General features: G+C 36.6%; 1 protein-coding gene across 1 annotated transcript; it reads right to left on the bottom strand.

Annotated features, from left to right (window-relative positions):
- Positions 1 to 1411: 1411 nt before the first annotated feature.
- On the bottom strand, positions 1412 to 22562 carry ALX1 (ALX homeobox 1; the record flags this gene model as incomplete). The annotated part of the gene is made up of 4 exons (XM_082634953.1): positions 1412 to 1771; positions 16122 to 16250; positions 19244 to 19548; positions 22337 to 22562. 4 exons carry the CDS (start codon positions 22560 to 22562, stop codon positions 1451 to 1453), a joined length of 981 nt encoding a protein of 326 aa, XP_082491079.1. The 3' UTR covers positions 1412 to 1450.
- Between the last annotated feature and the right edge of the window lie 4501 nt (positions 22563 to 27063).

The raw sequence follows: 27063 nt of genomic DNA, 5'->3' as shown, positions 1-27063 counted from the left end.
CATCTGCTTGATTTAAAATTTTATTACAGAAGATGTCTAACTGCTGTAAATATTTTCCCACTAGAAACAGACACTTACTGGATTTAAGTACTTTTTCTGAAATTTAATTAAAAAAATTCATTTATTCTTGCCCTTCAGCCTTTAGGGTTTCCAAGCATATCCCTAAAGGTTGTAGGAACCACAAGGAAGATTCTAAGTGAGTACAAAGAGCAGATCGTGCTCTGATCATAGCCATGGAAGCCATCTTCATTTCAATTAATTTACTTTGCCTTTATGAACTTAAGAGTCTTTCAAGGAGGTTGACATTTCACTCATCTGAAAAAGCCTGGAATGTGACAGGGGAAAGGGAGGAGAAGTAAATCAAAGGGGTTAGCAATTTTCCAGATGCAATGTATTTTTCTTCTCTTCTTTTCCACCAGAAATTTTAGAGAGCCTTCTGACATTTTAATTCCCTGTGCAAAACCACAGTAGCAAAAAATGCTTACAGCTTCTATGTCAAAAACAAACACACACACGTGCACTTGCACATACTCATGAAATAAATACAGATTCCAACTGCTGCTCCTTTAACTGAAAATATTTCTTTGAGTGTATTTATTAGATGTTTGTGTGTACAGTTTAATTGACAATTTTAGTTTAAAAGCAACAGCGGGTTTTGTAACTTTCTTTTTCTCTTGTGTGTGATAATTAATTGCTGAGTCCGTGATGGCTTTTTCATTAAAAAGATGGCATTTATACAAACTGTTCTTGTGACTGTATTTTAAAGCACACCAGGATATTTCAGTTATCACCTTTAGCCACATGGTTTCAGGAAACGATGCCCGAATATTTCATGCAAATGCTGATCATTTCCGAAGAGTCCTTTTTTCACGGAGTTGAAATTCACCAAAACATGTAGAGGTAAAAAAATCTTCAAGGCCTGTAGATAAATTCTCAGCAACAGAGGATATGCCCATTGTGTCTTGGAGCCAGAGAGGGAGAAACGCCAGTTAACTCCCCCAAACAGCCTGCTTCAATATTTACCTGACAGCTTTGGTATCTTGACATTTTCCCCAGTGCATTTCCTCCTTTTTCAGGTATTATTTTACAAGGGATTTCTTGTTATACAGAACTAACATAAATCAATCTATAACAGAGGAATTTGTTTAATACATTTATTCTTTTCAGAAGCTGCATGATCATATTTCATTGACTTGTACAATAGAAAAAAAATCTTACTACTAAAACAGAGTTTGTGGAGACGGGTGCATGGTAAACCTATTTAGTCTTTTCAGAGGTTCATTCTTAGATTTTAATGTTAAATAATAACAACTATTCATTTAAGCTGGTCTCACTGTATATCTTGACCTTTAGCAATTCCACACACAGCAGCTTATTGTGGTATCTTTAAATATGAGAAATAAGAATGTTTTACTTTGTCATTAAGAGAAAAAGAAAAGAGTACTGTATGTTACATGGCCCATGAAATATTGGCAGTGTGCTCCTTGGCTTTCATTCGAAGAACTGCGATACTGGAGGACCTCCTTTCAAACTCTGGCTTTGTTTCAAATGCATGTCCATTGGTAGCCCCGGTAAGAAGAGAGTCAGTGAAAAAATTGTTGAGGGGCACGTGGCTGAACTGGTTCTGGTGGTTTGAAAACCCTGTGTAACTGGAATCTGTCCGAGGCGAGTGAGAGTAAGGTGTCATACAGGAGGAAGTGTCACGTGGTAACATGCATGAAGTGACCACAGAACCACCACTCGCATTTCCTGCCCACAAATTGTTCTGAATCTGGAATATATAAAACAACAAATATTACATTTACGCGTTCTCACTTTTGTTCCCTTACTTTTGTGAAACTGTATTTACGAAGTTTTGTTAGTTGTTCATTGTTTGCTCCTATTGGGTGGTCTGTAATTTCATTCTGAGCACATCAAGCAATTACTGAAAAATAATTATTTGAAAGATTCTTCTAGTTTGTTATACTGGAATGGATCGCCAAAACCCACATATTTGACCACATAAAATACTCTCAAAACATGTCAATCTTGAGTATTCTTTTTATAGTCATGATTTTTAAAATGAAATCTGGAAGATTTAGTCATGATTCCTGACCAATTCATGTGCTTAGAAAAGTGGTTAAAAATATGGTTTTAAGTTATATAGTTTTCATCTTTCTAAACAAAATTACACAATTGCATTTGTTTTTTTAAATTCCACATCTGGACTCTTGATGTGGTAGTTTGTGCTGGAAACCAATGCTGATACGAGGCTGTTTGTTCTTTAGAGATATTTTTGATCAAACTCATTTTGGAAAATGTTCACTGTTTCATTTTTTTTCATATCCTATAGTCTTGAATACATAGCTCTGTGAAAAGGACAATTATACACACATTTTAAACATTTATTCTATGATTTACATATGATATAGTGAGGTCGCAGCAGAAGTATGACATGTAGAACAGACTTAGAATTCTAAAACTTGACTATTACCCGATAACGAAAGCACAATTGAGAAAAATATGCAAGTATTAGCAAAAATATCATATGAATATAAATAAAGTACTAGATAACTTCTTATATAAGATTGAAAACTGGGTTATCATTTGTGCCCAAGAAATTCACATCTCATCTCATTAAATCTCTACAGGAAACATTTCAGTGCAATATTATCAGCAAATACAAATTTCTCTAAAGTTACTAGCATGTGAAAGAAACATTAAGTAGAATTTGTACACTATGAATTTTAAATAGGAGGTATCTTAGACTAGCTATTTAAACAAGGGCAAAAAAAAGTGATCACATGCATGACTGAGAAGCACGGAGAAAATCCTGATAAACGGCAGGAGCTGGGAAAAAAGGAAAATGTTGCTTGGTATAGCATGGCAGAGAGATGCAGCCTTAGAAAATGAAATTTAAAAGTTAATATGCCTTTTACAGTATTATTACAATAGATTTAGACTAGAACACAACAACAATATATATGTTTATCCCATCTGACTTTCTTTTCTTTTTTAAAATCTTAATTAGAACGGAATCATCAATTATTTCAACACATATACAAGAACTGTTTTCTCATATTTATTTTTACATAGAAATTTCAGTCTGCTACATATAGCCTCTGGTATAGTCTTACAACACTCAAACTGAAGCCACACTTTTTAAGACAACTTATTTTCAATTAATAGCCAAAAATATGTTGATGAATCTTCTAGATTACACTGTAGAGATGTTACTCTGTCACTTAGAAAGGACCACAACCAGTTTTAAACTGAACAATAAATATCCCTTAGGTGGTGTTTCAGTGGTTGGCAAGATGCTCATTTTAGTAGTTTTTAAAATAGTTCTTTATATAAATATTTTCTAAGCTGCTTTAAATATGTCAAGTCTGTGAGAGATACCTATAGACATCTATCTAGCTATCTAGCTAGCTGTCCATCACGATTTGCATACATTATGAATCCTTGAATCGTCATGGGCTATGCTGTTTTAATTTTGGCTCATTCTAGTATATGTATCCCACTTTAGCCAAAGTATGATGATTGGTGCCAGTGACTGCTGAGTTATGTATCTCAAACCAACAGGAGGGGCTGTTAATGTCATTAGTCTGTCAAACTAGCTCTTCTAACTTGATCTGGGTGATTTTCCTCTGACATTCAATCAAACATTGTGCTACACTGCAAAAACCACAGTCATATGTCTGACAAAAGGGCTTTCAGGAAATGAAAGTGAACTTGCTTGCTTACTTTTGAAAAAATAAATGCAAGGCAAGATAGTGGTGGAGAAAGATTATTTACATTTTATGTTTGTTAAAGGATCTCTCAACTTATACACAGTGTTGCTAGAATTTATTATTAAAATCATCTACTTGTATTCCAAATGCATAGAAATATATTTAGCAACTCAGTCAAAAAGAAAAAATAAGGAGAGTAAATGCAGGGAAGGAAGTCTATGAATTTAAATTTAAAATATTTTCCCCTGAAAGAATTAACAGTAATCTATGTATAAAATGAAAAGAAATTCTCCACTTTCCACGACATGAGCAAATATTGTTATTTTGATCAAAACTTCTTACCTGAACATGATCAAGCAAGTTAAATGCATTACTTTTCATGAAATACAACATATAGAATTGTCTTCTGAACAGAACAGATTAATAAAGCAATTTACACACATCAATCCTTTAGCTGGACTTGAGGGGATACCCAAATATTCTCATGGGTAGTGACGCTGTCACATGTTTTTACTGCTATGCCCTGTTTCCATGATCTCTATCACCCCTCTCTTCCCAGCCTTTCTTTGATTTTCAAATTTCTGGCATGTTTTCATTAGACTTTGGGGATCTAGTTGGTTTCTATATTAAAGTTAGATGCAAATCATAAAAAATAATATCCCCAGTGAACTGAGGTTTTGCTTCCTCTGAAGCATTCCCTCTGGATGTTTAAAACATCTGATGATGACGATCAAGATCACGCTCATGATAGCTAACAGTTATCAGTCAATTACCATGTGTCAAGCATTATGTTAAAAGCATGATGAAGACTTCTAATCGTTTTGACATCAGAAAAGGTATGTGCTTTTACTATCCCCATTTCGTAAACGGTAAAACTATAGAACAAAGAGTTTAAAAGTCTCACCCAAGATGGCATAACTCCAATGGTAGAGGTCAAATCTGAGCCCAAGAAATCTTAATAAATGCTACAATTACATAAAAACTACTCTTATGAGTTAAAATTGTTATTTACTTATTAATAACCCTAAGTTTTTGGTTGTTCATAGACTCCACTTTCTGAAAGCAAAATTCCCAATGATCGCTCACAACTGTTTTCTCATCCCCAGGACTGACACAGTATATGAAAAACCCTTTATACACATTTATTAAATAATGGAAAAATCTCTAAGAATATGAAATTTGGACTGATCCATCTTGCAGATGTAATCAAAGCTTTATGGACAATTTATGCTAATATATCTAAAAATTTTTTTCATGATTTGAATGCTAGAATACCATACTACACAATCTTAACAGAAATCATGAAAATTACAAAGCCAGACCCTGTTGACTATATTTCCCTAGGCAGTTTTTTGGGGTTTTTTTTTTTTGTTTGTTTGTTTTTCTGTTAAACACTTATTATCCACCACAGATGCATCTTCCTGGAGATTCTGATTCATTAAGCAGGGGGTGTGGCTGAGGGGATTTGTACTAAAATAATGGCAATGATAATACACATAAGTAATTCTTAAAATCACCTAGGATCAGGAAATGCTATTGAAGTCCAGCTTCTTTCCAAATGCAAAAAAACCCTTGTACATTTTCAATTATGTTCAATTACTGTGATAAGAAGCTCACCCTGTTTAAAAAAAACATTCCATTCCCTTTTGGAGAGCTCTGTAAAAAAGTGAGTGTTATCTTTCTCTATCTATCTCTTCTATGTCTGTCCCTTAAAATGATACAGAATAAGTGGCATCCTTCTTACACGGGAAAACCTTCAAATATCATCAGGCGATTGTTACACAATCACAAGTCTCCTTCCTCTAAGGATTCCTCATATGACATGATTTCCAGATGGTATCGTTCCAGTCACGTTCCTCTGGATATGCTAGAGGCTGTCAACACCCTTCACCCTTATTAACATCCAGCACTGACAACAGAATATAATCTAGATGTCATCTGATCACCGTAGGGATAACCCAGCAGGTATCATCTTTGTTCTAGATCATCTACTTCTGTTAATGTTTGAAGGCGATATTTGATTAAACAACAAAGTCGTTTGAGCTTGTGGTTTAATAAATCTACTGCTGTCCAAGTGGGCTCATTCTATGCCTCCTCCATCCCTCCACCAATTCTATTCTTGTAAGTGACCATTTTAAAACGATGTGCTAGAATCGACACATATTGTCTAAAACTGCGTATATATTTGCCAACAGAGAAGTCATACAAAAATCTTACTCTCTGACTTATTAAAAATACTGTAGTTGCTGTTAAATTTTGGAATGAAAGAATGTACTTTTTTCTAAATAAGATCACTACTTTTCTTTTTTTTAGACTAGCTTTAGGCTAGTTCACTGACACCAAATAATTTTTTGTAGGCTTCGAACTGTATAATATTCAAGGGCTTTACAACAAAGAACAGCATTCCTGAATCATGTCTACGTCCTTTTTTCACATGTGCTTAAAAAAAAAAGAGAAGAGAAAAAAAGACTGCTTGCCTTTACATTTTTTCTTCTTTGTTGTGTTTAAAAGGAGTGGATAATCTAAAAATATTCCATGTTTTTATGCGGTTCACAGCATTTTTTAAAGTTCTGATGGTATGTTCAAAGCACTGTCCAGGGAACTTAGCCAACTACCTCCCATTAGCATGAATGGAAGTTCAGCTGACTTAGAACTCTCCACTTTGAACGTTTTTCTAATCACGTAAAAACTTAATTATTCCATAACTTTAAATTTTGGAGGAAAGTTGATTTTTTCATCTCTTTCCAAACTGAAATCAAATTTATTTAACATTCACTTTCCTTTCAAGGAATTAAAAGCAATGGCTAGGAAGGAGAGGGGTGATATATAAGTATACACATATATATTAAGAGTTCTTCACTGTGGATGTATATATGTCATAAATTGAATAGGGTAAATCATGGATAGGAAATTATAAATATCATTTACCTTCACCATGGAAACTTGATACAGACATATTCTTTATATAACCAAAACTGTAAAGAAAATTTCAGTATGCTAACTTTGGTGTATATTTCTAATATATTTGCTGATTTTATTGTAGTGGGGAATTTTTCAAACTTTTAAAAAACCTTTTAATGTAAGTTTATTAGTCTTTCCCTTAGTTGTAAAGTAGCATGATGTGTAAAAAAAAGAAAATAGTTTCCTGATGTATATACTCTATATCCTACTGTTAGTGGTATTTATTGAGACATTAGCCAATGGAATTTAATCTGGATTTAATAGAAATACTGAAAAATGTGAGAATATATGAGTAATAACTGTTCCTTAATTTTAGAGCATCTCTAAAACCAACTAAATATTTTTCTACTAAAACAAGTTTATTTAACCTTACTCCTCTACATATACACTGCTTCTACCAGGCACCAACATCTACATTTACAGTCATACATAGACACACACACACACCAGGATACACATATTATCCTATCCTCACGCTACCCTCACATCACAGCCCCAACACTTCCCTGCGGGAGTTAAAAAGTTGTTTTAAAAAGACAGAGATCAGGGATTCACAAAGAGGTATTTGTGATGATGTTATAGCAATAGCTTCTTTGCATTAAAATCTGAAAGTTAACTTTGGTTTTTCCTGTTTGACAGAATGTTTACATTTATTGACTACTCTGAATATTATTCAATACTTACTATATAGATTTATTACCACATTATCACTATATAATTTAATTTACCTGATTTCTTATATGGTCTCTTTTAAAAATGAAAACATCAATGTTTACAAAAGCAGTTCAATTTTTTGAGACCATTACATTCTTTATTAGCATATCTGTTCCTTTAAAATTTAGAGGGATAAAATGTTAATAAGAATCATATGCTTAGTAACTTGCAGATATTTTTAGCTGTTGTCTAAACTTAGGGTCCCATTAACTTTTCTAGTAACTACATCAGTAAGCTGCTGGCAGGGAGAAGGGGTATAAGTGTTTTTCTAAATAGTGAATTTGCTACCAGTGAATAACACACACTGAGACTTTGTGCATCTGGAAAAAAAAAAATCCCAACTTGAATTAATTACGCAGTGAAAAGATCAATCTGAGCAAGTTTAGGTACTACCTGAGATAGAAATGAGGGTATGTTTTCATCAGTGCCCTCTTATTAGGTGGAATTGTAATGAAAAAAATTTAAGATAATATACAAATACTAAGATTTGGGGGGAATCAATTTACATTTCAAAAATTCCAAAAATATATGTTTTCAACACATGGTACTATTAAGTTGAAGGGGTTAGAAATTATTTATTCATCAGAAAAGGACCACATGTTAAGTATTCATTGCTACTTTGAGTTCTTAAATAAAATTTCATCTTAGAAATGTATACAGTGATTTGAAACAAGAAAGAGTGCCTTTTCTGTTAAAAACAATCACTATTAGATACAATAGTCATATGAGATTAATGAACTGAGAAGAAAATTGCTATACAGAAAAAATAAAAGTATATATCTCATTAGTGCAAAAATTAAAAGCACTAAGTCTCATAAGAAATGTTAATATCTGAAAATTTTAAGAATGATACCATATAAAGGTGTTTACATTTTGTATTATTCAAATAATATTTGAAATATGCTCCAAGTCAAAGACAGAGGAAGCATTAAGAACATTTCTCATTTCCTTTAGTGTTGAATGTGTTCTCAAATTTTGTATTAATTGTGATCATTTTTTAAAAAAGATTCATAGGAAATCTCACCCTACATGCCTTAAAATGAAACTTTTCAAATCAACTCACTTAAGGAGAGAATAAAATCATAGCACCTAGGATTTGCTATTTTTTTAATAATTATCCAGCAACAATTATCATATGAAGTATTTTCCAATTATTTGTCACCTTATTTTTCATGTATTTTAATACATGCATGATAACTATTGCTGATTCATTTTTAATGACAATTCATCTATTAAAAACTTTACAATTATAAGAAACAAAAATTATAATATAAATTAAGTTTTCTTTGTGAATTATTAACTTAAAATGTAAATCAAATATGCAAACACTTGAAGTAATTACACAGTATATTTTTAATCTCAGAGAGTCACACATGGTGTCATGTACGAGATTTGAATTTATTCTTAAAATCCCGAGTAAAGTTATCAATTATATTCATCTTGTATTTGGGTTAACTATAATTTGAATTTTATTTTTGTGATTTTTAATTCAACTGTGCATTTGCACAAAAATTTTTTTCTATTTAATGCTCCATAATTTAGAATAAAAAAGAAAACCCACAGACACATGTGGCTTAATAAATATGGCACACATAAAATTCTGGATTAAAATATATCCTGAGGTTCACACTAACAATAATGGTTTGAACTGTAGGTTTTAATCCACAAGTCTGTTCTCACAGACTTCTCAGACTTTGATGCTTAATTTCCCCCCTGGTTCTTCTCTATTCTCCCATAAGGTAGTTTTTATATGTATGAGCAACATTGGCACTTCTCAATAATTTATTTTCTTATTTATTACTTATTTTGGTAACCTACTCAATTTATTGATTTACTCTTTCGTCTTAAAATATAAAATATGTATGACCAATTCAGTTAAATACAATGCTTTAACAGTGGTCACTTATTAAAAGCAAAAAAAAAAAAAAAAAAAGCTAAGTTATTACGACTATGTAAAGTCTTTAAATCACATTAAATTTGAATATTACATTAAAAAAATAAATCTATTTTCATAGTCAACAACATGAATGCACTTTACTTCTTTTGGAGGATATTCTTTACCTCTTTAAAGAACCTGTACTTTCAACAAAATAAAAGAATTATTCACTGTCTGTGTCTAGCTGCACCTTTACCTGATACTAACAAAATCTAACTCCTACTATACATAACTTAGTTTTAACATACACATATATGTGAAATAGTCTTTATATGTGTTTATATAAAATATATATGCATATATTTAATTAAATTAGCAACTTTATCCATTGTAAAAATTATATTAATTTGAATAAATTATGTCCTTCTATAATATTAAATATTTGTGCTTATAATCAGTGAGAAATTGTACAATATCACTATGACCTGCTGACCTGGTGCTGTTAACATTTTTGTCCCTCCATACATCATGAGGGAAGTTTTATTGTATCACAATATATATGACCATCTTATTTGTTGTTTGACAGCTATGAGACTGTTCATTACACAATGCATCAAGTATAGCTATATTATTAACATTTTTTAAAGATCTTGGGATCTTTGTTTACTTCAGATATCTGGGAAAAATAGAAATAATACTGATAAAAATGTGATACTTTTTCTAAAGGTAAAAACTGCTCCAGAAAAAAAAACAAAAACAAAAAAACAAAACCTGCTCCAGATACCTTTAAATCACTAAACCATGGTGGTAAATGGAAACAAGTTTCATATTCCTTATTTAGCTTAAGCAAAGGTAAACTTTAAGATTAGGACAGATACTTGTGAGAGAAGAAAGTAGGGTGAACAATATCTTCAAATCACTATTTTACAGAAATTTTAACATTTCCTTTTAAAAGTTGTATAATAACAATGTTTGAAATAGAATTGTTAAACTAGAAATATTATACAGCTTTCATCTGTTTTTTAAAATTACTCCAGTTACTACAAATTATCTATAACTTGAATCCAACTCTTGGTATGTTCAAACTCCAAGTGGCATATATTTATAAAGTCATCAATTAAACAACAGAAAGCAAAAATACTGCATGGGTCCTTTAGTGCATTTGGAATATATAGATTTAATTATGATTCTCAATATATACTAAATAAAACCTCATTGAAAATTTTGGTGGGAAAAACCTTCAACCCTTTTTTCGAAATTTTTGATGAAAATATTTTCCTCATGATAAAATAATTTTGGTGGATTAAGAATATACTCAAATTTTCCTAAAGCTACCATATTTGTTCATCCTAATTTAAAGAAGAAAGTGTATTTAACTGAATTTGATCTTTCTCTAGATTCCCAAATAGTAAATTTACTCACAGATTGGATGAGCTTAAATGATACAACATAAGGGAAAATTCAAACCACTTAGCTACCTCTCTACTGCAGAAAAAACTTAATAATGATTAATGGCTATCATAGAACCATGACTATTGAGCACTCATTATGTACTAGGCAATATCCTAAGAACTCTGCATAAACTATTTTGTTTAATCCTCACGAATAACATATGAACTTGTATCACCATTTTATAAATGAAGAGAAACGTTCCTAGAGGTTAATTTATTTGCCAAAGTTCTAAAAATCTATTAAGTGGCAGAGCCAGGATTTGAATCCACAACTCCCTAATTGTGCAGCCCACAGTCATACATTAATCCATGGCCCATCCCAAATCCCAAGATTTAGCTGCAAAGACTGTTTAGAAATCACTTTAATCCTCTCCATAACAGAAAAAGTATCATCATCATCACCATCATCATCATCATCATCTACACCACTAAGACCGCCGACTCTAGCACCAACAATACCTCAATCTTACAAATAAAGACTCTGAAGATCAAGGAAGTCCGGAGACTTACCCAAAGTTACTCAGCTAGTAAGTGATAAAGTTAGTGTACTTTTAATCCAAACTAAACCTAATGGCATGAAATTAGTTCTTCTTTTAAGACTCAAGGCTGCTATAATCTCCTAGAAAATGTGTATAACTTAACAGAAAATACTTTATTCACTAAAATTAATTATTTTTAAAATGCTTCGGTTTTGGGCTTCCCTGGTGACGCAGTGGTTGAGAGTCCGCCTGCCGGTGCAGGGGACACGGGTTCGTGCCCCGGTCCGGGAAGATCCCACGTGCCGCGGAGCGGCTGGGCCCGTGAGCCATGGCCGCTGAGCCTGCGCGTCCGGAGCCTGTGCTCCGCAACGGGAGAGGCCACAACAGTGAGAGGCCCGCGTACCGCAAAAAAAAAAAAAAAAAACCTTTGGTTTTGATAAATTAGAAACAAGTTAGAATCTAATGTTGATAGGTATGTGCTTGCTTCTTAAACTCAAGGACAAAATTATGTAGGTCTCTAATTGGTTTGGTTTGCTGGGTCTAGTTTGCATCAAGAAGTGTTTGCAGAATTTGTAATATCTAGTTTGTAATCTGTCCACAAAGCAGGAGATTTTGTCTGGATCATTTGTATAACCTCTGTGCCTAAAACAATACCTGGCATATATTTGTTTGATAAAATGCAAATAACTCCGCAAGAAAAACAAATTAAGCTGAAAGGGGTCTACAAAATCTTTCTAGTATATTCTTTTCAAAGAGGAAAAGTTAATTGATTAAGACCACAGAGCTGGTTAATATCAGAGATTCAGAAACCATCTGTTTTATTAAAAATAGACTAGTTTTTGTTTTATAATGTACTCCTGAATAGTGAAGTGAACCAGTATTTTTTTTTCACATCTATTCAGTGTATACATAATTTGCTTAATACTGTGGTGATACAAACGTGAATAAGAACTGAATCATCTTTTAAATACTTTACATCCTAAATGTGTGGGAGACATTTTACACAAGCCACCACAATGTCAATGAGAAAGTGATGCGTTGATTGAGGGAAAATTGAGAGGAGGCTTCATGGAAGAAATATGGTTTAGGTGAAGGGAAGGGAATTCAAGATAGAGGGAAACAGACTTAGCACAAGCAAGGAGACTCTTTTCTAAAATACCACGTGTTGGATAATATCAAGTAATTTAATTTAGCTGTACAGTGTTGACAAATGGCAACTGATATTGTGACCCAGAATAGAGCTTTAAAAAATAACAGCTTTTCACTACATCAAAATACACTACCTTTAGAGTATATTACTACTGACATCACAGCACTCACTTTGTTTGCTTGCCATCACATATGAGTAAGTTTAAGAAAAAGAATATCTGAAACAGTCTAAGAAGTATCTACATTTTTAAAATGTTTTACATTATTATTTTACAAATTTAAAAAATGAAAGCATTTTTCCTCACCAAAGTAATGCAATGCTTTAGGGTCAAAATTGAACTATTTCAACACTTCGTGTTGGATTAGGGAGAATCCAACGTAATGTTGCATAAAAAGCCTGGGACTCCTGAACTCAAGAAACTTGGGCTCAAATTCAATGAGTTAATGGCTATAAGAAGGAAGCCTGGTTTAAAATAAGCCTCAACTGGTAGTTACTATTTTTATTGTTACAGCTGTTGTTACTATAGTGTAATGAAGACCGGTGGAAACAAAGTATTTAGAACATTTTAGAAAATATTAATTACTATTCACAAATAAACAGTATATGTTATATACAGATACCTTTATGCTAGGTAAGATTATGATTCACAGGCTTATTATTATGAGCAGGCTTAAGGAGATCATTTTGTAAACCATTTCTGGTTTTGATGTATTTCTGTGTATGCTTTTGTTTCCCTGCCAAATTTCTAATTCTTTATTTTTGTCCTGCTGCCAACATTTTCTAGTTCCAACATTTTGTAATTAATAATTTTTTTTCTGTAATTAGTAACAGTAACCAAGTTCAGTGTCTTACTGCACTGAGTTGGTTAGGCTCTATTTCAGTTCCTATTTTTCCCATTATAAACTTCTATTTTTAAGCCACATGATAAAAAAAAAAAAGTTTCCTTAGGCTGAGTCTTGGGAGACATGATTTTTGCATAATTATTTTTTTCAAACAAACTAAAAAATGTCAACCATATATCTTTAAGTTAAAATGGAATTTTCCCCTGACTTTATCCAATACCTACAGTGGGGAGTGGGAGATGCTTGATTTCAGAATTTTTGGTAACCAAACATTAAACGACTTACCAATACAGAAAAGTAGTGTGGATTCATCAGTATTGATTTTTATCATTGTTAATGAATTGCACTGTCAAAATAACTTCAACATATGATCTCTGCATTCCCATACTTAAATTATGAGGTGGTATAACCAACGTATATAAGTTATGGAGAAGCCACAAGAAGAATTAGTGCAAAATTCTGTTATCTGTGAGGGGAATTTTTTTTTAATTTATCCTTTGTTGGCGTGAAAAAGACTATCAAATGTATAGTTTGATTTTACCATTTCCTTTCCTGCCTGAGCTACTAGGTGACCTCATTCTGCTGGTCGTTAATGTCACAAGCTATGAGGCACAATAACATAGAAGCAAGATAATTTTAGGAAAAAAGGGTGACTAGTTATATTGTTATATTAAGCTTTTGTATAGAGCTTAATTGGTCCAGGCACTATTCTACACGTTTTATGATATACTAAAGAAGAAAGGGGGGGTTAGAGATAAGGCAACCAAAAGCAAGGAGCAGAAAAGTGGCAAATAGAAATGGTAACAAGGAAAGGAATGAATATTGAAATAATAAGGTGAAAAAAAGATACATCACAGTCAAGTGTTGTGGGACATATCAGTAAGACTGTTTAGAGTCCATTTGAAAAGAGTTCATAATTTGTGACTTTATTATTTCTAAAGTCACCAACAGTCAAGTAGTTCAAAATTATATGCAGCATATGCCATCTCCGTTATTTTTTTAATTGTTATTTCACTGGTTGTGAGAACATTCTCTGCTCCCCTGAACTAAACTGCAATTTGAATAATGCAACTTAAGCCTTATGCTCCTTTGGTATTAGTTAATCATTCAATCATTCAAACATATTCACTGGGAGAGACAGTCTATTGTGAGAGTTAGGATCTTGCCCTTGAGAGCTAGATTGGCTCTCTCAAATATGGGTTCACTACCACTAATGAAAGTGAGTAAATACCTCACCTCTCTGTGCCTCAGTTTCCTCATAAGAAAAATGGGAATAATCAATAACACCTACTGCATAAGGTTGTTGTAAGGATTAAATGAGTTAATATACGTAACCTAGTTAGAACAGTGCCTGACAGTAAGGGCTACAGTCGTGTTAACAGCTAGGAAAATAGCAGTGCCTGATCTCATGGCGCTTGTAGCCTCGAGGACAAACATCCTCACAGCACTTTGTTTAGAACTCAACTAGGACACTCAAAATATTTGGTGAATAAAATTTCATTAGCCCTGTGATGTTAAATAACCAGGAGTATATACATGCTTTTAAAATAGGAGAAAATATAAAGGAGCTACTTTAAGATAAAAATTTTAAAGTGAAAGAAACAAAATTCTTCTTAAGGTAGGTATGGGCATGTATTCAAAAGGTACCCATAATGTTGGTCTTCTGGCAAACTGCAGTGGCAAGGCTTAGCTGTAACAGTCTTTTATAGACTACCCTGTAAGGAACCATTTGTGTGATCACAGACCAATTTTTTTTTTACCTCATCTGGGTCTGGTTTCCTGACTTCTAAAATGAAGGAATTGAACTAGGTGATCTCTAAGGCTCTTGTTTGCATATAATATTACATTAATAAATTTGGTGGATTTATCTGGAGGAATGAAGTTCTCAAAATAGGTTTTTAAAAACTCATGAAAGGCACAAGAACACAAAGATAGCATGAAATTAAAGGACTGAATTCATGTTCACAGGGTATGAATATACAGTTAAAGAAAACGAATACCCTTAAGTTCAGGGCTGTGATGATTTGTTTACTGGACTATCAAGGTATTCTACCAGCATATATGTTACATATTTGTTTTCAAAGTAGTCTCTTATAATGCATATCATTAAACAATCAGGAATGAAATAACAGATGGTTTAAAAGTTCCTTATAATACACATGTCCTTTATCATGTATCAAATACAATTTTGAATATTATAATTCAGTATTAGGAAAAAGTAATACCCATTAGAAAGACAAAATTTATTTCTGTGAATTACAAAGTATGAAAAAAAACCCTCTCTAAATTAAAAGGAAAAATTAGAGGAAAAAGAATTTCTAAATATTCTTTGAAATGAGATGAGAGCTCCCATTATAAAAGAAGTCTTTCTTAACATGATACATTCAAAAAATTATGTCCAGTACTAGTTCTATATATGTTTTATGTCACAAAGGGCCAAATGTTTCCTTGAAACAATGAGCAAATTCAAAGCTGAAAAGACAACATAGTTTTAAGTGGAACTTAAAACTGAAAAAAAGATGGTTTTCAGTGAAACTGGAGGTGTCACAGGCCACACGTGACACCAGGTTATGGTATGGTTCATAAAACAACAGCCGCAGAGATAGCATGCCAAGCAATGCGTTATGCATTTGAAAAGTTAACAAAGGGAGTGAGTAATTAAAAGACATACTACTGAACGATGCTACTTAAGTTGTTTCAATGTATACCAAAGAAGAGACCCTGAAACAGTTTGAAATGAATGGCTCTAGAAAAATAAATTACAATAAATAAATAAATAGTTTAGTAAAATAAAAATCTAACAAACATGGAAAAATTCTTTTGGAGATTAAAATTTTCATTCTTGGCTATTAGATATAATAAAGCTTATACTAGCCCTTTTAAGCATATACAAACCACACCTATGCCTCTCAGTGTTCTGTGCAGTTTACCATACCTGTGGATAGCTGTCAGTCCTTGGCAAAACTGATATGTCATAGGTGGCAGCAAAATGGCTTTTAGCTTGCTGGATTTGGCCATAACGTTCTCTTTTTCTCCACTTGGCCCTTCGATTTTGAAACCAAACCTAATTTTTTTAAAAAGTAGAATTTTAGGCAAGGAATAGTTGACAATGCAAATATGATGTTCAAAGACTTCAAATTAGAGAGGTAAACCAGGTCAACATAATTACTAAAAAGGGAATTTTTTTATATTAGAAAAGGATCCACAAATTTTACTTTCTATTTTACCCTGACAAGTGCCAAGTCCATGAGGCAATATAATTTAATACAAAGAGACAAGACATTTTCAAAAATTTATTTAATACGTCTGAGCCTCTGTTTTTTTCATTTACAGAAAATAAAAAAAGAATTAGATTATATGACCGTGAAGATTCCTTATATTTTCAAATTATCACAGATAATAATCCCTCTCTCAGAGAATGCTGCAAGTCTGGAAGACATTCATAACTTTTTAGTTTGGGGCTATGTATATAACATTAACCCAGCCAATCTATAACCAAATTAATATCTGGGTCTGTCAAAACAATTGGCTCTTCTGGGTTGTACCCAGACTTAGAAAAACTTAGAAAAATGTAAACATAAAGATTATATCTAAAACATATGGCATCAGCAGAAATATCATGATTATTTAGAAATAAAAACCATTAGGATTATATATTATATTGATTATGATAAAGACTTCGGGTAAAATGGTATCGTCTGAAGCTGAACTATGGTTTTAAAATATACAAATTGTTTATTATGTAAATGACACCACTTACTTATTTTCTCTTATAGAAAATGCTCATAAAATCTTCAAAATCATTTATCTAATTTAAAAGACTTATGGGTAATATAAATTAAAAAAAGAAACAGGGCAGACATAATCAACTGTCAAGAAAGCCTGTGAGTCAGTACGGCCTCTACAGGGTCACTAAACTGCCTTCCAAATCTCTCTGATGAATTGCATAGATGAAATATCCATTATAACACCTATCTTCCTCAGAGGGTTAAATATTAACTAATTCACACTTGTAGCTTTCCAGAATCATCATTTTAATATTTTAAGGTATTAAAGCTCTCTTTAATACAGCTCTCTATACAGAAAATTATATTCAATATGTATAATTTACATAAGCAGCTTTCAGGAAGCTCTTTAGTCTTTACAGAACTATATTCAGAATATAAAATACTTAGGAAAGAAGCTGGAAATGCAGTATAAAAATGCAAATTGTAAAAAGCCTTTCATTAAAATTTATTTGAAATTTTTACTCTTTTTCATATTCAATTCTAATATTTTATATATCTTTACCTTCACACTTATGGAGACATATTAATACTCAGTTTGGTGCGTGAGCATGTATTGCAAATTTAAGACGGCACTTTGAAGAGTTTTCAGCAATTAAAAGAAGGCAAGGACAGCTACCTGTTCAGATGGTTTCTTAGAACACTGCTGGGAAGTGTGTATTATCCACTATATTCAGGGCTTAAGACAACATCAACAACAAAACAGAACACACTTTCTTGCTCTCTCCACAGCAGGAGCATATTGAGGGAATTTAGTAATGAGGGCTTTTTTACTGAGAAAAAGACCTTGACAATCTCCTTAAAATGGGTGCCAATTACCACTCTGATGTGAAAAGCAGAAAAGAGAACCATCTGAGTAAATTAGGTTCAGGCTGGCTCTCTGTGCATGTTCTTAGGCAAAAATTAATCAGAACTTGGTGAAATGATAAGGGGAAAACATGCTTTGTGCACAGCTGATCACTGTGTGTGTGTAAACACATTTTTCTATGGTTACACGTATAGCTAATTTACATATATGAACACAAGACCAAAAAACACACATGTGGGGGGTTTGTGTTAACACTTGACAGTTCTAAAATTCTTCCTTAGTGTTGACTTTCTATACATTTACTTCCTGAACTAAGATAAAGTAACCATTTGTCCCCACAAACTAAAGCAAAAATCTGCTGCTTGGTATTCCTGCACCACCAGATGTTGTCTTTACTGATGTATAAGGGCCTTACAAGGGCTCAATCTTCAGAAGGAATACTATTACTCCACTCAGAAAAAATTTTTTTATTTATTTCTCTATTCTAGTGGTTTATGGGAATTGCAAAATTCAAATTATTTTATTTGGAGTAGTAAAAACACGCACAAAGAAAAAGATTATTCTCCTGAATTATTGTTACTTAGGAACTAATAAAATATAGTTAAGAATATCAAGGCTAGTAAAAATAAAATACACTTAGGAGGTAGAATTTTACCCAGTATTTAAAATTTTTTTTTCAAATTATTAAGAAATTTAGTATATTGAATCATCCAATTTGATCATTTGAATATAACATATAGATATAATTTAACTGAATTTATATATTTAAAAATTACTTTAAGATTATTATTCCTATTGCCTCTGCAAAAATCATATAAGTTATCTAGATTTTAAAAATTATAATGGAATGGCATGTACTGGCAATTCCTGGGGCTAGAAAATTGTAGATGAGCTATATGATCTTTCTTTAATTATGTATAGTGAAAATAGTTTATGGTATACATAACAACTGGGAGTTTGTGAGATTGTTTCATTTTTCCTTGTTTTATTATAACCCCAACCTCAGTAAAATTATAGACTTATGGACCACTATACAAATAAGTTACCAATATAGGGTATATAACCCCAAAAGAAATTCAACGGCTGATAAAATAGAAAAATAAAATACATGGATTACTAGATTGGATAGCTATGACTACTTTTTTGTCCTTTAAAAATCACTTTTTGAAATCAGAAATCTGTTCATTTTCTGTTCTTTTAAAATAATCATTAGTTTTTATGCCTATGTAATTATTCAAGTGTTCTTTTCTTTTATACTTGTGTTTGAGCTGTCAAATCCTTTGCAAGTAAAAAGTAACTTTAGTAGACTTACATGCTACACTTACATACTACACTGTTCTATATCTTCAGTAGGAGAATCAGTTTCTTCCTTTGTAGTAAAACACAACTATGGATCAAACACTATCCCCCCTCCAGCTCCGCCCTCCAAACACATATACACCCAAGCCTTCATCTGGCTCCTACCTGGACCCTGGCCTCAGTCAGCTCAGTCCTCAGAGCAAGCTGTTCTCTGACGTATACATCCGGGTAATGGGTTTTCTGAAAGACCTTTTCCAGCTCCTCCAGCTGCAAGCTGGTAAAGGTGGTTCGGTGTCTCCGTTTCTTACTGCTGGATACATTGCTGTCACATTTATCCCCAAGTTCATCCAGTTCTCCCTTCTCTGGCATCCCTTTCACGGGAGACATCCGGAGACTGTTACAGTTGTCCATAGCTCTATTTAGTTCGGTGTGAAGAGGCTGTCCTTCTACTTTAGTGATCCCATAGTTCACTGTACCCAAAGGGGGAAAACAACAGTTCTCAGGATTGCAAACATATGGATGAAGGACTTAAGCTGAAGTAATTTAGAGCATCAGGCAAGCGGTCCATTATGATTTATTGCGCCAGTATTAATTTGATCATCACATTATTAATTCACTTTGGGCAGGTTTAGAATCATCTAAAAATGTGTACATGGAACTCATATAATTTGTCAAAACACACAGTTCTATTTTCCAGGATTAATGTAATGTTTATGCACATAATTTATAATCAAATTAGTCAAATTAAAAGACGCTCTAGTTTAAAAAAATCTAGGTGCGTCAAATTTAATATGTCTTATTTATTCACAGCAGACAAAAGTAAGCTACTAACATGGCTCAAAAAGGATATTTCAATTTTAAATACGATCTGTAAACCAAAATCCAAACTCTTTTCAAAAGTTATGTTTCTCCTCCACACAAAACCTATGAACTATAGATTTAAGATATGGTATTGTTTCCTATTATATTTCCAATATTTCAACTGTATATCATGTCTGCATTTAAATTTTTATTTCAAAAAGCGACCTACTAAGTTTAAAAATGAATTTTCCATCAGTTTCTGTGTATGTTTCCTACAGAAAATAATAAGATTTAGGTAGACTTCTTTAGCTTAAAAACTCATTTGCAGTTCTTTCTAAATTTGTCAAATTTATGCTTAACTCATGAAACATGTTTTAAGACAGAAAGCTCTACTCTTCCCTCTAGTAAAGCACAGAAATTAAAACATCTATTAAAAGATTACAAAGGATGTCATCTGGCATTCTGTTTAGTGGTGCTTTAATTTTAGTGATTTCCTCCAGATTTGAGTGCATGCTTGGCAGTATGATATAAAACGAAAATGTATCATATGGTGCCACACACACACACAAATGTAATGGAGGCACATAATGCAACGGGAAGCATTTTTCTTAAGTCAGCCCTGCCACAACAATGATTTCCAATGAACTGTTATACTTTTTTCGTTTTTGTCTATTTTAAAATTCTCTCATGATGTATTTTTACAACTGCTTTAATCATTATATAAATGCATTGAACTCTAGTACCGAGTTAACTTAAAAACGGAAGAGTATTTAGGCAAAAAAAGATGTGATGTAAAACTAAACAGAAAGAAGAGCCTGGACATTAACAAACAATACGGTTTTGTCTCCGCGGGCAGAGTTAAATGGGGAACTGCGGTAATTAGGGATGGGGGAGGGGAAGCAGGCGTGAGGGTAAGGGCATCTCAGGAGAAAGACAGGAACCTTCCTAACTTTAGCGGACTGCTTGTTGCCTACATTTATCTTACTTAAATACTTTCCTATTAAAATCCATCCTAATGGTATTATGTTCTTTAAAAACTTGATAAAGCATTCAAAAATCACCTATGTCTCTTATTTTTGGAATCCCGACAATTTAAATAAAAATTATGATTGAGTCGTATCCAGCTGTCAACAGAGGACATTTCAGAACCATTTAAAAAAAAATCCTGTCCATAGAAATAACTTTATGTATACCTCTATAAATTCCAAAATTAAAATATTGCAATGTGAAATACAGCCAGAAAGCCAAAACTTCACTGTATTAAAATAAAAAAACTTTGCGTCTTCCTAAATAAATGACTGAGATTTAACTGATTTTCTCTATTGTTTGCGCCTTTATTTTTTATTTAACCTTGCAAGTCAAAAGTAACTTGCAACGTTGAACAAAATAAGTAAAATATACGACGACGTATTTTTTTAAGCTTGCTGCGTACTAGGTATTTAGAAAAGGAGCTTCTATGAGCCGGTGCCTTGCCAGATTTTGAACTACCATTAGAATAGGGGGCGGCAGGCTTGCTGTAAATATTTCACACTTAATTCGTTTGTTATTTTAAAACAGCCCGCTCCTTACAGCTTAACTGTGGAATATATACAATGATAAGGGAAAGTCCTCTTGGAATTGTAAACTTTTTAGCTGTCGCGATCTAAAAAAATAGGTTTGTATTGGGTTACAAGATAGAAAAGATAGATGGTTTGTTTTGATAACATTTTGACTTTGAGATACTTGGCCATCCAAAGTTAAAGATTTCATCCAGAAGCATTCCGAAAGTCTTCTTAGGTGACTTCTACGTGGAGTCAGAAAAATAGACAATGCAGAATTCGGGAGTGAGTGATTATATTGAAGATTCTTTGCCCGAAGCTATTTAAAGTGATTTGGCGTTTAACAAAAATGTATGTTGTTGTATCGCAAACCCAAAGAAGTAGAAATCACAGACCCCCACAAGCTAACCTAGTAACCCTCTACCTTCACAAAGAAAAATATCGTTGCGTCTTGAAAAGTAAAAAACAGTTTTCTTATTCGTGACGGTAGTGACGTCCTCTAACGAGCTGTGATGGATTTCAGCTCCTCCTGCCTGGGCAGCGCGGCGGGCTCGCAGAGGAAGCGCGCTGTCTTGACTCAATTACTCTCTATTTAGCGCCCTATCAGTTTACGCCGGGGTCCTGGATAAGGGACTCCAGGACCCGTGGAGGACAGCGAAAGGAGAACCGCGCGGAGGCAACCGGGTGCGGGTTCCTTCCTTGGCTCCCCCCAAAGTCTGCAGCAGCCAAAACTCCGCTTCCTAAAATAAGCACCGTTCCACTGCCTTCCTCCGCCCTCCAGCTCTCTCGCTCCCCTCCCTCCTTTCCTTCCTTCCTTTTTTCCTTCCTTCTTCCCTCCCTCCCTCCCTGTCCCGACCACTCCCCGCACTCTGGATTTGCGGGTGGGCTTCCGCGACCCCGGCTGGAGCAGTGGACTCACCGCTGCCGTCCTGACAGGGCGAGGTCCTCTCCAGGCGCACGTGATGCTCGGCGCGGGGCAGGGGCCCGAAGGCCTGCACGCATTTGCCCGCCGACGCTTTGCTGTAAAAGGACTCATTGTCCAGCGTCTCCATAACGTGCTCCAACGCGCCTCCTGCGCCCATGTAAAAGTTACTGTTTTTACTCGGTGGGCTCTTGAGGGCAAACTTCTCGCTCAGAAACTCCATAATCCTGGAAGGCTGTCTCGGAGCTACTGGAGCTCGGAGGCTGGAGCGCGCTGGGGGAGGGAGCGAGGGGGCGGGAGGAGGGAGGGCCAGAGAGGAGCGCAGGGGAAGCAGGCGCTGCGGCGCGGGGAGCTGCCCGGCTCCGAGCCCTTTAAGACGTCCCGGCTGGAAAGGGGGCACCCGAAGTTGCTTTTATATCTTGAAACTCAGCTGGGCTCCTCGGGCAACCTCCCAGTTCTAATGAATATGAAAATAGGCAGGCGACTAACTCCACCCCGGACTCCCCTCCGCCCCCACCCCACCCCCATCTTCCCCCACTTACCCGGGAAGGGCGCGTCCAGGCCTAGGTTAGACAGACAGCTCCATTTCAGACAAATGCCAGCAGGGATGAGGCCACGACACCCAGAAACATTGCCGCCGCAACAGTGGACTGGCATTTCGGAAGAGCTCGGTGAGATCGCAAAGCAGTTAACCCTCCACTCCCCGCTCTCTGCGCCCTCCCGGGCCGCCCGCCCGGCACCCGGTCCCCACCCCACCCCACCCCACCCCCACGCCGGCCACTCACTACCAGAAAGATTTAGAGGCGTCTTACGAACTTGAAAGGAAGTACTGCTCTAAAGGGCTTTTACTTCATCCGTAAGTCGTTTACGTGGAAGCTCCACATTAATCCGAAGCCCAAGAAGCCGGGTACGTGGGCAGCTATTAGCTGGGATGGCCGTGGTAGAGGGGCCGCTTCTCCTTCCAATCCCGAGGAGCTCGGCGTCCGGGGGCTCTCGGCGCTCACGAACTCGTGGCCTTTTCTTTCTTTCTGGAATGCGGTGGCGTGTGGATGTGGTGGCAATGGGAGAGGAAAGCCGAGCAAGAGGCACTGAAAACATTAAACCCAGACCCACCTGATTTCCCCACCCCTCCCTTGGTCCACGATTTTATCATTAGCTCCAGATTATTTTAAGAAACCCCGATAGGAAAAGTCCCTCCTAAGGGCCCTTAGTATAGGCCAGAGAGAGGTTCGTTACACAAAGGGGTTTAGGAACGAGGAAGGCCTTCAGGGTGGTTTTCAAAAGATAATTATTTTACTCTTAAATGGTCGCGGTCGAGTTTGAAAAGCGCGTTCGGGGAGCGATGGGCGCGCGCGGAGCTGGGCCAGGACCCCGGTTCCAGCCCGAGGGGATGGCGGGAGGCTGGGGAGCTGGCCGCTCCCTGAGGGCAGGCAGCACTGCGGAGTTGAAAGCCCCTCTGTGAGGCTTCGGGACTGCCTTTGGTTTCGGAGGAGCCCGCCGCGTCGGAGGGAAAAGCGTTCAGCGCCTTGGGCAAGGAAAGGCCGCCATTAGCAACAGGCCTCTTAAATTGGCAAATTGGGTGAAAACTCCCACAAGTTGAGGACTAAGGGTTGCGCCCTCCAAGGGAGGCCTCTACCCGACGGCCTTTTTCGCACAGGCCCTCGCAGCGCCCGTCGCGTCTCTCCAGGACAGCCGGGCAGTCACCCCGCGGCCTTGGGCACGCGGGGCAGCCCCAACGCTGGGGTGGCGAGGCCAAGCCCAATTCTGGCGAGCCTCCGGATGGGCTCGGGAATTTCCACTTTCTTCGGGGTCTCGGCTGTCCTGGGACTCACTGGGAGACCCTCTTCGAGGCCAGCATGGGCCGCAGCCGGGGAAGAATCACGGAGCGCTGCGCACCTCAGAGCGGCGCTTTCAGAACTGCCCTAGAAGCGGGGCCGGTCCTAAACCCAGATCCGGCCGAGCGGGACCCGAGCAGGCGCCCCGGAGCATCAGCCTCCGTTCTCCCAGGACGCTTCTCCCGAACAGGGGTACAAGCTCGGTTCACGTGGCGCCGCGCTCTGCACGGCCTTGAGTGCGCACTCAGGTTCTCGCGAGTTGACACCATTCCTGAATGATACAACTTGAGCTGTATTATCACTATCTCCGGAGCCGTGCAGCCGGCACCAAACACTAACTGTTAAATCTCAAAAGGGGCGCAAAGAAAAGCTTTCAGGGACTGGGCTCAGGGAGAATTCCAGACTGCACCAAGGCGCGCGAACTCCAAGCCTGGCATCCTCGGATGGGGTGTGTGGGGTGCTGGGGGGGGCGGCTACGCGGGAGGAAGGCCAAGGAAAAGCTGGCGAGAGGTCGCCCTGGTACATCCTATCCATGCTTAAGGCGAAGGAGCAAGCTATGCGCTTCCTGAGCACTTTCTAGCTGTTCCTGGGCCGTCCCTACAGGAATGTCGGAAGTCGAGTTATCCACTCACTCTTATCCGGGTTGATAATTTTTGATTCTCTCCTAACCCCTTCTGTACCTCCCTTCAGATGTTCTGACAGCCTGCCTTTCTCTAATAGACACGGGGAGGATAAGAGAAATGGTCGTTTAATAGGTTCTTCAAAACTTCACAGCAGCTAGAACAACGCCTTGCTGACTTGAGGAAATATACAAACAACTCCTAGCTATGAACTCAGTTACCTCGTAGAGCTCTGTCAGCTTGTTTATAAATATGCGTCTTAAGAGCTCCGAATTCCCTGAAAAACATTCGGTGTCTCTTAAATGAAAGACATATGATGCAAGCTCTAGAGTACTTGTAAACCAATAAAGGTCCAGCTCGCAGAGGAAACTACAGAAGAGCCAGGGTCCACAGCTGCCTAGTAAACCCGTTTCCACCCCACACCTCAACCCCACTTTTGATGGTAGTGGTTGGAGGGATGGGTGCAAGGTGTCGCCAACCCCACTTAATATCCCTGGAGCCTCTTGGAAATGCAAATCTATTACACAGAGCCCTGTATGTTTGGGGACATGTAACCACATGTGCCCAAAACATAGGGAACAGCTAATGGCAAACTCCCATAACGAATGCTTAATCTGCAGTTTTTGGCAAGATGCTGGGTCTCTGGTTGCCAAGAGCTGCATTAAATGGATTCTGAGAGGTTGAGATGGAGTTTATGGTAATGGCACAGCTCTAACCATTGGAGCCTTAAATAATAAATTTTAAATAATACTAATTAAAACAACAATAATTAAATGATTTCTGGAAGGCACAAGAAGGGAGAAGAAACTGGAAGCTGATTGGATTGGAGGGTGTCTTGCCCTCTCTGAGATTTACCTGGGCATTTTCTGCCTGGTGCTTTGAGGATAACCTTCTTGGAAATTGACCACAGCACTTTGATAAATACTTTCAGCTACTCTATCCAGAGCCTACATGGCTCTTTCCTCTTCAGCAGGCTTTAAAAACCTGCATCTAATCCACATTCCTCATCCCAGCTTCCCCAGTTCCAAAGGGTCAGCATGGCTAGGGCCCCAGGGTCCAGTGCCTCGAGGAACCATGGCTGGCCAGAGAGACCCAGTTTATTAAACCAAGTTCTAATTGGCATTTTATCTCAGCACGCTCAGTCCATCACCCCCAGGCTACCATTCCCTTCTTTCCTCCACCTTTCTATTTCTCCTTTGAGAGAATTGTTCATCACTTTCCATACCTGGAACCTGGGTTCTAAATCCAGGATTCAGCTCCCCAACTTTCATGTTAGTGAAGAAGTCTACCTGGTAAAAAGCACTTGCAGGAGGTGGTGGGAGTGGGGTGAGAGTGGGGGGAGGAGAGGGACAGAGATGGGGAGCCATCAATTTCTTTGAAATCCTAACAAAATGTAGGACATTCTAGGATGCTGGCACTTTCAGATCCCAGGGTGCAGCTGCTGATGCTTCTTCACATCTCCCTGATGGGACTGATGCAGAGTCAGGAAGGAACGTGCAGAGACCAGGAAGCAAAAGGATGAGGGTTAACAGGAGCTATTGCAGGTTCGAGTCCCAGCCTCTTTGCAACACTGTTTTCTCGTTTCTCTGGCACCAGGGATGCTAACACAGCGGGAAGGCTATTTTGTGAAGTGACTCTGATGATGTTCTGATTTGAAGTTACATTTAACATTCCTGCAACCAGTTTGTTGTTGTTCCTGTTATTGTTGTTAGGTGCCAGCTCCCCAAACACAGTGATTTGGGATGTGTTTAAAGCTTTCTTTATTTAGTTCCCTTTAGAGCCTAGAATTAAAGTAATTAAATTAAAACTAGTTTAAAAGGTTACTGAAATGACTGACTCCCCCCCCCCACACACACACACATACAAAGGTAATTCAGGTAAGTCAAGTTCAGATAAGGGATTGGCTGTCAGTTTGACTTATTTTACATTTTAAAAAAATTCTCATGGTCTGAAAGTTGTTTTTGATGCCCCCCTCCCCCATGAGACTATATTTTGGGACATGAAAAATATTTTGAGTACATACATCAAAGCAACAGTTGAAGCAATGTGTATACCGCTCTGGTTCCTTTCTCAACTTCTTGAAAGAAATGTCACACTTATATAGTAATAGTGGGAATGTCAAGATAGGACTGCAAGAATTTTCATCTTAGCCCTTTCTTTTTTTGGCAAGCGTTTGAGGCATACTAGTAAGTAAAGCTAGGAAAAATGCGTGCTGAATTAGATGAACTATGACAAATGTAGAAAAGCAGGAGTCTGGAGAGGGGAGGGG

This window comes from Mesoplodon mirus, assembly GCF_964341445.2.
Source record: "Mesoplodon mirus genome assembly, chromosome: 11".
Lineage (NCBI taxonomy): Eukaryota > Metazoa > Chordata > Mammalia > Artiodactyla > Ziphiidae > Mesoplodon > Mesoplodon mirus.
The sequence above is the reverse complement of the archived record's forward strand: the minus strand, read 5'-3'. Positions and strand labels throughout refer to the sequence as shown.